The sequence below is a fragment of the Nicotiana tabacum genome, chromosome 19 (genome assembly GCF_000715075.1).
Source record: "Nicotiana tabacum cultivar K326 chromosome 19, ASM71507v2, whole genome shotgun sequence".
NCBI classification, from domain to species: domain Eukaryota; kingdom Viridiplantae; phylum Streptophyta; class Magnoliopsida; order Solanales; family Solanaceae; genus Nicotiana; species Nicotiana tabacum.
The window spans coordinates 131,784,189-131,795,638 of NC_134098.1; the positions used below are offsets into that span (position 1 = coordinate 131,784,189).

Here is an 11,450-nt window from a genome sequence, read left to right on the forward strand (position 1 = left end):
CAATAATACTGTCTGAATTTTAATGAATAAAATTTTTATTAAATTAAAGAGACTTATATAGTCATTGAATAAATTTTTTGTTCTATATTTTTCTTTATTATATTATTCAATAGTATTTTTACATTATTAATAGAAATTTTTATTAGCATTTTACTTTGTTTAATGTATTTATCTACTACTTTCTTTTTGTAATATTATAGAAGATATATATTTTATTACTCTTGAAATATTTTTTTATTTTAATTTAATTCTATTGTTCTCAATAATATTATCTGAGAACAACAAATGAATAAAATCTCTATTAACTAAAAGGGACTTATATAGGCATCGAATAACTTTTTTGTTCTGTATTTTTCTTTATTATGTTATCCGATATTTACTATTATAGCATAATTAATAGAAATTTTTATTAGCATATTACTTTGTATAATATTTTTGTCTGCTACTTTCTTTTTGTAATATAATAGAATATATATATTTTATTACTCTTGAAATATATTTTTATTTTAAAATTTTATTCCATTGTCCTTAATAATATTGTTTGAATAATTTTAATGAATAAAATTTCTATTAAATTAAAAGGACTTATATAGTCATTGAATAATTTTTTTGTTATGTATTTTTTATTATATTATCCAATATTTAGTATAATCGCATTGTTAATAAAAAAATTATTAGCATATTACTTTGTTTAATAATTTTATCTGCTACTTTTTTTATATAATATAATAGAAGATATATATTTTATTACTATTAAAATATTTTTTTATTTTTTATTTTATTCTATTATTCTCAATAATATTTTTTTGAATAAATAAACTTTTTATTTTAAAATGAAAAACGAAAATTATTTTAAAAAAATAAAAGAAATTAACCAAACTAAACCAACCTCACCCATGTTTGAGTAGTTAAGTTTAGGTAGTTAATTTCTTTGTGTCTTTATTTTTTTATAATTTTTTTATTTTATTTTTAAATAATATTTGAATCTGCAAATTTGTTGGAACTTTCTCCTAAAATTTGACACTTGTTAATTTTTTGTTGATACACTTGGCATCATCAAATTTATTTGTTTCTCCTATTCTATATAGCTGGAATAGATATTGTCTGAATTTTAATGAATAAAATCTCTATTAAATTAAACGGACTTATATAGTTATCGAATAACTTTTTTGTTCTATATTTTTCTTTATTATATTATCCAATATTTAGTATAATTACATTGTTAATAAAAATTATTAGCATATTACTTGTTTAATATTTTTGTCTGCTACTTTATTTTGTAATATAATAGAAGATATTTATTTTATTACTCTTGAAAGATTTTTTTTATTTTAAATTTTATTATATTGTTCTCAATAATATTGTCTAAATTTTAATGAATAAATATACTTTTTATTTCAAAAAAGAAGAACGAAAATGATTTTTAAAAAATGAAACAAAGAAATTAACTAACCTAAATCAATCCTTACATTGTTAAAAGAAATTATTAGCATATCACTTGTTTAATAGTTTTGTCTGTTACTTTCTTTTTGTAATATAATAGAAGATAAATAATTTTAGGTAGTTAATTTCTTTGTTAATTTTTAATAATTAATTATTAACTAATTATGTCATATGACATTTTTTTAGGCTACCATTTGAATTAATGTAGTGCCTTTTTTTACTTTTAATAATATATAGATTGTCGTTTCAGATTCAATGCTATAACTATAAGAGCTAATATTGATCTAAGAGGATAATTTAAAAATAAGAGTTTGTAATATTTCCACTTGTTAAATCATTGCTTGAAGAGATGCGTTTTTTTTTAATTGTTATGTTCATTAATAATTTTGAAATAAAAAAAATGAGGCCTAAAGCAATTTATTTCCGTGTTAATGAAATTCAAAATAAAAAGCTCTTACTCTAAAGTTCAGTGGGCCGAGTAGGCCTATATAAATTTAGAAATCCGATACTAATAGGTTTATCCGACGAAAAAATAAAACGAAAGAAATTCAATTCTCTTGCGCGATCAAAACTCAAGAACAGAAAAGGGCAAAATGGAAGACACTCATTGCACCAAAGACGTCACTATTGGAGAAGCCTTAAGATTTAACCTATATAGACATAATGAAGAAGGTGCAGAGCTACATTGTTATCCATATGGTTTTACCCATGGAAGATGATTCCATCTGGGAAAAGTTTGCTGAGTTCATCTGTAACGAGCTTGCTCCTTCCCATTTCTCGAAATCTCTGAAAGACGACAAGGTCTAATCTAAAGAAAAAATTAAGGTTCTTTTTCATCAACAACAAGAGTTTCAAAGAAGACACAATCTCCCAAGTGTGTGAAACAATATAGGGTCCGAAAGGGATCAATAGCATGAAAAATTCCTCCTGATTTTCTTTTAATTTCTTGGTACTTTTTTGCTGGATAATTCTTTTTTAAGTCTTGTATAGTTTTCATAGTGTGCTATTCATGGTGATTGGGGATGGTGCGAATGATATAGGTTGTTATTTCATTTTTTGACGTTATATGATCATTGTTGATTATTTTTTGTATTTTCTTGGTTTCTCACATTATACGAGCAGTATAATATATTGCTTCTGTACTTACTTTCCTATTGTCACTTTGATCTGTGTTTTCCTCTTTTTTCTCTCTGTTTGTATTGGTGAAACTATTCATCATTAGAATATATCTAATTTAGTTCTTTCCATGAGATGACACGTTGGTTTCTTGCCTTGTTCTTTTCTTGAATTTTAATAAAACTTGCAGTAATATTTCGTTTTATTGATTTAAAATTCTAGTTCCTATTATGACTATGATTGTCATGTGGTCATCTATTAACTCTGTGCCATTCGGACAAATTAAATAATAGTATCTTATAGAGTCGGTCCGTAAAACTTTAAAAGTCTAAAGTTTAAATGGCTAATAACTTGCACAAAAAAGAGAAGAAAAACATAAATAAAACCAATAGAAATTGTGCGGTCTAGGAAGACAACTATGGCTTGTATAGTTGCACACAAGACTAACGTCTAACAACCAACATAAGCACGGAACAATAAAAAAATCTGATTCCTTTCCTTTCATTTCCCTTGTTATTGAAAGAGCTTTCTTCTTCCAATGCAAAAGCAATTACATCAAGTAAATGTTTCACCTTTTTCCTGTTCTTTCCCTCTAGCAAAAAAACTTTACATATCAGATACCTATCTAATGACAATAACATAGTCTTGTAAAACATTTTGCAAATTTTTAATAAAAGGGTGTCAAGCCAGCTCAACTCTTTACACACTAGCTAGACAAGTTTCCCCTGTTTAATTTCTATTTTACCTATCGTCTACAAGAATTCTGGATGTAAATCAAACTATTCTAACTATAGTCAAATATTTCTCTGATTTGAGGACAACTCTCTAACACCTTGTGAACAAATTGGCTGTTCTCTTATCTTCAATAAAAGGATTGACACGTTCTCTGTTGCAATCTCAAGGCGTTCCCTTGACTTTGCTGATTCTGTTACTAGAGTAGAAACCATACTCTGCAGTAACTGAACCCTCTCAGTGTGGTCATTGTGAGTATTTTGAAGAGATTTTGTCGATGGTGTACTGAATCGTCGCCACCGATGCGGCAGATATCTATCTGGTATTTGGAAGCAATTTCCAGTGGACAGAACACGGAGAGCATGGCGACAAAGTATTCCAGAGAACTCAAATTGATGGCAGCTGCAGCTTATGATGCCCTCTCTTGGAACCCAGTAAACTTTCCGCCCCCCCTCGAGTTTTGTGTGGTGTCGGACAAGGAAACCGTCTTCCATCTGAAATGATGCATAATGGGCAGCCAAAACAAGTTGTTCTTGAAGCTTGGAGAATGCGAATGGTGTCAGAACTGTAGCAGCATGTGCTTCCATGGGAGCGCCTGTTTTCAGGCATATATTTTGCAGATTTTGTTGCATAGTCTGCTGTTCTCCTGCTTGATCCTTGAAATCAACTGTAACAGCAACCTGATAATGCAAATTATGTATATAAAGATATTTTTTACAAGGTAGGTGCAAACTATGTAAATAAAAATAGAGATCACCTTTTTTTGTTGCATAAGGTAGGTGCTAACTATTTAAATAAGAAAACAGATCACTTTTAATTTGTAAAAACATATGATGAACCAATCATTACCACCTAGAGTGGGTTTTGCAGTATACATGCTAATTTTTCAACTATTCGACCATCTCTAACATTCAGCACGTACCTCAAGTTGCCTATACACCCCATCAAGTAAAGTAAGTGTAAAACCATACAATTCATAACTTGAAATAACTAAGGGAGAGGGGTGGGAGGGAACACGCGGGTAGCAACCATATCATTCATGGCATTCGTCATGACAGACAATTTTCTTCCTGGCACATCCCTCAGAATACAGATTATCAGGAAGCAAGCATGTGTTTCTACATCCTGCCAATTTTAACATAATGAGAAACTTTGGTTCTGTAGCAGCTATTAAGCCCCTAAACTTCATCTGGTTTTGAAGTGGTCAGAAGCATTTATTCAGCACTTGAAGAAAATTTTACCAAGAATAATAAAGATAAAAAATAACAGTTAAGTTCAAGATTACATACTTGTTCCACAAAATGTGCTAGCCGGGTTTGTGCACTCAGAAACCGTTGGATAAAAGCATTGATTGACTTTGAGTGGCCAGCTGTGGTCATACCAGCAAAAACATGGCTCCTAAGGTATGGTAGCGCCCACAGTGATCTCAAGGCAAATAAACTGGCAATATGCCTGTTTGTATGCAGTCCGAACGAGTTCACCATGTCTCTCCAACCCAATTCAAAGTCCTCCACAGATTCCAAATTATAGAGTCGGTGAAACTCAGCCTTCCAATCATTGTACCGCACTCCTAAAACAGCATTAAACCATGATGGAAACTTTGAAACGATAAGCCAAATGCAAAGGGCATGCTTAGTTGAGGGCATCTCCAAGTTAATTGCTTCTTTGAGACACATATTTTGATCAGTCAGCACTGTTTGTGGAGCCTTCCCATTCATGAAGGCCAAGAATGCCTTAGACAATTGAAAACAAACAAATATCAACAGAGATTGTGGAAATTGTGAATATACTCATTTGTAGACATCATTTCATATTTATCGTGGATTTTCTTTTATTTTCTCTAATTTAATATTTTTCCTTCTATTGGAGCAGGAGCGGGTAGTAAGAGGCGTTGTAACATTCCTAAATCGAAACCTTCATACCGTAAAAAGAAAAATATCAACAGAGATAACAAAAGGATTGATATAAGATCAGATCTTTTCTTAGAATTGATTGATATAAGATCAGACCTGCCAACAAAAAAAACTATAAGTGCAAACATTTTCCTATTAGAAACTACTTTTTAGAACCATCAACATTACTGGTGTTTCAAGACATAATTCCACTGTTGCAAGTCCACATACATTTGAATTTTATTAAAAATTTACAGAGCCTGATCTAGCAGATAGGTACTGCTGATATCCCACAAGCATGAAAGCACGTGACCAGGCACATGAATCATAGGATGCATTTGAATCAGTCAGCATTAGATATCCAGATGCCATATGCTTTTTCCTTTTCGGAGAGGAGGGGGCAGTTAGGGATTTAAAGAGGGGTAGGGATCTGAGTAAAAGTATTTCATTGAAGACATGGAATTGGTTGATTTTCAGTTGGAAGGGGGAAATTACACATGGGCTAGTGGGAGCAGACAGGAGACATCATCTAGAATTGACAGATTCCTCATATCAATGGAATGGAATGATTGCTTCAGATACATCAAGCGGGAAATTCTCCCCAGTGTGTGTTCAAATCATACCCCTTTAATTTTACAATGTGGTAACTGGGAGCAAACAAAATCCTACGTCAAGTTTGAGAATTGGTGGCTGGAAACTGAAGGGTTCAATGATAGAGTTCAAAATTGGTGGACATCATTTGAAATAGAAGGAAGACCAGATTATATTCTTACTCGTAAACTCAAAGCTCTCAAAGGAAAACTAAAAGAGTGGAGTAATAGTAATTTTGGTAAAATCTAGAGAGGGAGAAAAATCATATTCTTAATCAAATCACTGTACTGGATATTATTCAGCAACAAAGGAACCTTAATCAAGAGGAGAAGGCCAGGAAAGCAAGACTCTTCATAGAATTTGAAGAGCATGCAATAAGGGAAGAAATTGCATGGAGACAAAGATCTAGAGCACTTTGGCTCAAACAGGGAGAAAAGAATACCAAGTTCTTTCAAAGAGTTGCAAATGCACACAAGAGAAGCAATAACATTGATAAGCCGGTAGTGGAAGGGGTGACCATTGAGGAACCCGAAGCCATTAAAAAAGAGATAGTTGACTTTTATCTGAAATTGTACTCTGAAACTGAGGTCTGAGGACCTACTTGCAGTATGACTAATTGCCCCACTATCTCTGTAGAAGAACAACAAGCGATGCAAAGCCCTTTTGAGGAGGAATAGATCCTCTACAATGCCTAAAATTATGTGCAGATCAAATGTTGGGAGGTGATCAAGTCAGACATTATGGCAACTGTTCAAAATTTTCATTCGCTAATCGCATGAAATTTTTGAGAAAAGTTTTAATGCCACTACGTGACTCTGATTCCTAAAAGACTGGAGCAAAGGAGCTAAGAGATTTCAGGCCCATTAGCTTAATAGGAAGCATATACAAGTTGATTTCTAAAATTCTCACGGAAAGGCTCAAGAAAGTGATGCACAAACTAGTTGATTCACACCAGATGGCTTTCATAAAAGGAAGACAAATCATGGATGTTGTATTAATTGCTAGTGAATGCATACATTCCAAGATTAAGGAAAAAGATCCAGGAATGGTGTGCAAGCTAGACATCGAGAAAGCATATGACCATGTCAATTGGGATTTCCTCCTTGGAATTCTGCATAAGATAGGTTCCGGAAGAAAGTGGATCAGTTAGATGAAATTGTGTATAAGTACTGTTAGATTCTCTATTTTGATCAATGGTTCCCCGGAAGGTTTCTTCCCCTCACAAAGGGGTCTGAGACAAGGTGACCCCATGTCATCTTTTCTCTTCATAATAACAATGGAAGGGTTGAACAACATGTTAAAGGCTGCACATAACAATGGGTGGATTAAGGGCTTCAATATTGTAAGTAGTCAAGTTGAGAGGTTGTAGAAAGGAGAATGGAAGTCATGAGAAGGAATTTCCTATGGCATGGAAATAAAGAGAAGAAACGATTTCACTTAGTTAAATGGAAAGAGTTAACCATTAGTAAACAAGAAGGGGGCTTAGGAATCAGAAATCTGAGAAGGCAAAACAAATGTCTATTAATGAAGTGGTTGTGGAGGTTTACAAAGGAAGAGCAAACACTATGGGTAAGGGTGATAAAAGCGAAGTATGGAAAAGAAGGTTTTTGGATGACTAGGGAGGTTAAGAATCCTTATGGAACCAGTTTATGGAGATCAATTAGGAACTTGTTGCCAAGTCTTTCATCCAAACTGAATTTTAATGTGAGGGATGGAAGGAAAATATTATTCGGGGAGGATAACTGGCTGGGAATAGGATTCTTGAAGGTTTTATACCCTGACATTTTTACATTGAATCAGCAACAAAGAGCTACAGTGAAGGATGTATGGGGGATTCAGTGATGGAACTTAACATTCAGAAAACTACTTCAAGATTTGGAACTGCCTAGAATTGCAGAATTCTATAACACATTGGATCAAGGCAGAGGATTGCAAGAGGGGGAAGACACTCTTTCATGGAAGAAGCACAGCAGTGGAAGTTATACAGTAAGTTCAGCCTATAAAAATTTGAATCAGGTGTCTCAAAACAGTTTATGGTTCGAAACACATATGGAAAGTTAAAATACCATACAAAGTGGCATGCTTTACTTAGTTGGTGGCTAAAGAAGCAGTACTTACTCAGGAAAATCTTAGGAAAAGAGGATTGCCAATTTGTTCTAGATGTTATTTATGTGGACAAGATGCAGAGACAATTGGCCATTTGTTTCTACATTGTAGAGTGACCAGACAGTTGTGAGAATTGTTCATCAACCTTTTTTTTTGATAAAATGTATTAATCAAAAGGGAGAGAACTCCCGTATACACGAAGTATACCAAAGACGTAGAGAATTTACATCAGAACATGATTCTCTACAAAAAAAACGCCCAATCTTCTATACAAGTAGGGGCTAAAACCCCTTAGGTTGATCATTGATGGGTATTAGGTGGACAATGCCAGGAAGAACCTTTGAACTTCTGGAAAGTTGGAATGCAGGGGGAAATTCCTCTAACAAAGACAGATGGAAAATTGTTCCACAAGCTATTTGGCGGACAGTATGGAAGGAGAGGAATGCAAGATGCTTTGAAGATACAAGCAGCCCTACACAGAAGATTAAGATGAATTGTATTCTTCTTTTTAGTTATTGGTGTAAAATAGAATATATTGATGACCATGATTCAATCATAGAAGTCTTAGACTCCTTGTGAGAAGAAGGATGTTATGCTTTTGGTTTTTGCCTAAGTTCTCCATGCTGTACATCTTGGCTCCAAGCACAATTTTTGTGATGATGATTTAATTAGTATAATAGATATGTTACCTTTTCAAAAAACCAAAAAAAAAAAAAGGCCTCCAAATTGGCCAGTGGTTTAGGTAAATTAACAACATGAATTTTGTATATCTCACTCCTTTTACCTTCAAAGACCAAGAGTAGGATCTCAAAGTTTCCTCTCGCAAAAGAACACAGCCAAAGAAGCATGGCATACCATAGTTGTTCACTCCGACCCATATCCCGAGCGGCATGTCAAAAGCAGCCAATCGATGAGTTGTATCAAACACCACAGCATCGCCAAAAACGTCATATGATTGGATGGATGAGGCATATGACCATGCAATATTTTCTAACTTGTTGTTGGAATCTAGTGAAAAATCATACTTGAAATTGGGATCTTTTTCCTTAATATTTCTACACATTCTCAACAAGTCTATGCTTTCGTCCTCAGGATCCACCTTCCTGAATGACTGAAGCAAATTTCTAACATCCTTCTCGGTAAATGGCAAAAAGCCCGGTTCCACACCCTTCTCGAGCTCCATAAGCCTCATCATTTGCTGCACTGAGATTCCCGTTTTTGCAAACATTAGAATTCGACTCTTGTCTGAATCTGATATGCTGCGATATGCAGGAAGAAAGCGTACTTGGTTTGGCTCTAGAAGTTCGTGATTATGGTGGTTCATGAAACCAGTCACTCTCCATTCAGGCACTCCTAAGTCAGTTGTCTTGCTTATCCGCATATATGCTTGGCATCCACATCGGGAGGATTTTCTGTTTCTCTGAGGCCTATTATCATTAGCGGCTTTGACAGGAGTGTTGCCTGCACGATGGCAAACAAAATAGCGTCTTGTAAGCCCTTTGCCCACACCATCTTTCCCTTCTGTACGGTGACGCCTGATTGAAAAACCACAGCCTCTGGCAAATTCAGCATAGAATTCATAAGCAGCATCGTGAGTGGGAAATCTTTGTCCTATATACGGAACTGCATCATTAGTTGTCTCCAGAGACAGCCTTGTTTGATCGGGTGATTCCTCAGTGCTGCTTGTATCATCCAAAGACAGAGATCTCTGATCCGAGGAATCGCCATAAAGTACCATCATTTGCCCAGCCTCTTCAGACATTATAAACTTGTCAAGATACTGCTCACTACAAACCTAGAACCATGTCTAATTTTTTAAGTCACACAGATATTGTAAAACTTCAACAAAATGGTTGTGTTTAATATGTTGCAATAGATATGCAGCACCCAATCATGTCACTTAATGCACACATATATAGACCTAACTAAACTAAACATAGAAGAGGCACTCGGTCAAAGCAGAAGCCAAAAAGAAGCGCTAATGGAACAACTCAAAGTTCATTTTGAAAAAAGATTAGCATCACAGCTAGTATGTGCATGCTGTGGCAGAAACTGACACACAGAGGCATTTATCCTCATAAAACAAACGAATACTAAAAAGACCACTTTTAATAGCTAATATTACATCTATTTTCACTAGCTCCACTCAAAATCAAACAACGAAACTACCTTTGACTCTCCATTCGAATTCATATAATTTAAAGGTAATATCCTTTGAGTTTCTAAAGGACAAAAGGCGAGTATTGTAGAGCCCCCTTTTAACTACATACACACACACATAAATGTGTGTACACCACGATGTAAATTGGTGAGTTTTACAAACTTCTAATATTTGAGTAAATTGGTGAGTTTTAAAATAGTTGATACAAACCAGGGAGAACTGCACCCCAAAAGCTAGCTATTGAGGTCGGAGAGTCCAAGTCTATATAAACCACACATCAGCACAGTGCAATACGGATGTGGGACTCAAGTCCCATATCTTGCAATGGGCCATAAAATAGTCCCACTAATTGGCCACTCCAACATAGAGAAATAAATGCAAAATTGACAACTTCAGTTCTCAAACCTGATGGTGTAAAGAAAGAAACACAGGTTGCCACAATGTAAACCTAACAAAAGCTCCAAATCTACAACAAAAAAGTACGTAACTTTTACAAACTTGAAAATTATCTCCCTAATGTGATACTTAAGAGACTAATTCTATCAAAAACTATAATGTTTACAATGTGACTAAAGCATTAATCAAAGCACCAGAAATTGAAATTTATAAAATTTCTAAGAATTTCAAACAAATGAAAGTGTTAATGATTACTTACAGAATCAGAGAAACGAATCAATGGTTTCATCTAGAGCACCATCAATGTTTGTCTCTACTGGAAATTCCATTGAACATATCAATGTATTTGCATCTACAAACACGCGCCAAAAAGCGTTGTGATTGATTGATTATCCGTTGGGAAACAGACAGAACAACGTTTAAAAGTGAGGAAGAACCCTAATTTGCGCAGGTGTGTGATGAGACCGTTTTATACTGCGGCGCACGTTTAAGGGATTTGGTCTCTTCTTTTAACAAACGGCGTCGTCATCTGCCCAACGCTTTTTCAATCTAATTGCCCTTCTCCTCGATACTTTTTTTTTGTACACTTTGTTATTGTATTTCCCTTTTTAAAATTTATATTTTGGTAAATAGTTTGCAGTAAATTTGGGTAAAAATCATTTGCACCCCCAAACTTTGCTTTAAAAATCGAACTACTCCCTCTATTTTGAACAATTATCATTCTACCCCTTATTTCTCAATTGACTTTTTAAAATGTCTATTTTAACCTCTATATTATCAATATTTATCTCTTAACGTTTTTTTATTTTTTTACCTTTTTAGTATCATGATATTTTTTCTTTTTTCTAATATCTATGCTATGATATTAGAAAATGATATGAACTTACTTATGTAATGGCTAACTTTTATTTTCAAAACAAAAATAAAAAATAATAATCGGGCATATTATTCATTGATGCTGAATAATAAAATGGATGAGCAAAATAAAAATTAAAATAAAAATATTTGCTTTT

At 33.7% G+C, this 11,450-nt stretch overlaps 1 protein-coding gene across 3 annotated transcripts; it reads right to left on the reverse strand.

Moving 5' to 3' along the window:
* Positions 1–3,036: 3,036 nt before the first annotated feature.
* Positions 3,037–10,926, reverse strand: LOC107806592 (protein FAR1-RELATED SEQUENCE 11-like). Of its 3 annotated transcripts, XM_075238643.1 has the most exons (5): positions 10,697–10,926; positions 10,447–10,507; positions 8,665–9,675; positions 4,581–5,024; positions 3,037–3,971 (listed from the first exon to the last, which is right to left on the reverse strand). In XM_075238643.1, the coding sequence occupies exons 3-5, from the start codon at positions 9,640–9,642 to the stop codon at positions 3,354–3,356; spliced, it is 2,040 nt and encodes a 679-aa protein (XP_075094744.1). In that variant the 5' UTR covers positions 9,643–9,675; positions 10,447–10,507; positions 10,697–10,926; the 3' UTR covers positions 3,037–3,353. The 3 variants fall into 3 exon arrangements, with proteins under 3 accessions (XP_075094744.1, XP_016486263.1, XP_016486262.2); XM_016630777.2 differs by lacking the exon at positions 10,447–10,507 and having other exon boundaries at positions 8,665–9,632; XM_016630776.2 differs by lacking the exon at positions 10,447–10,507.
* Between the last annotated feature and the right edge of the window lie 524 nt (positions 10,927–11,450).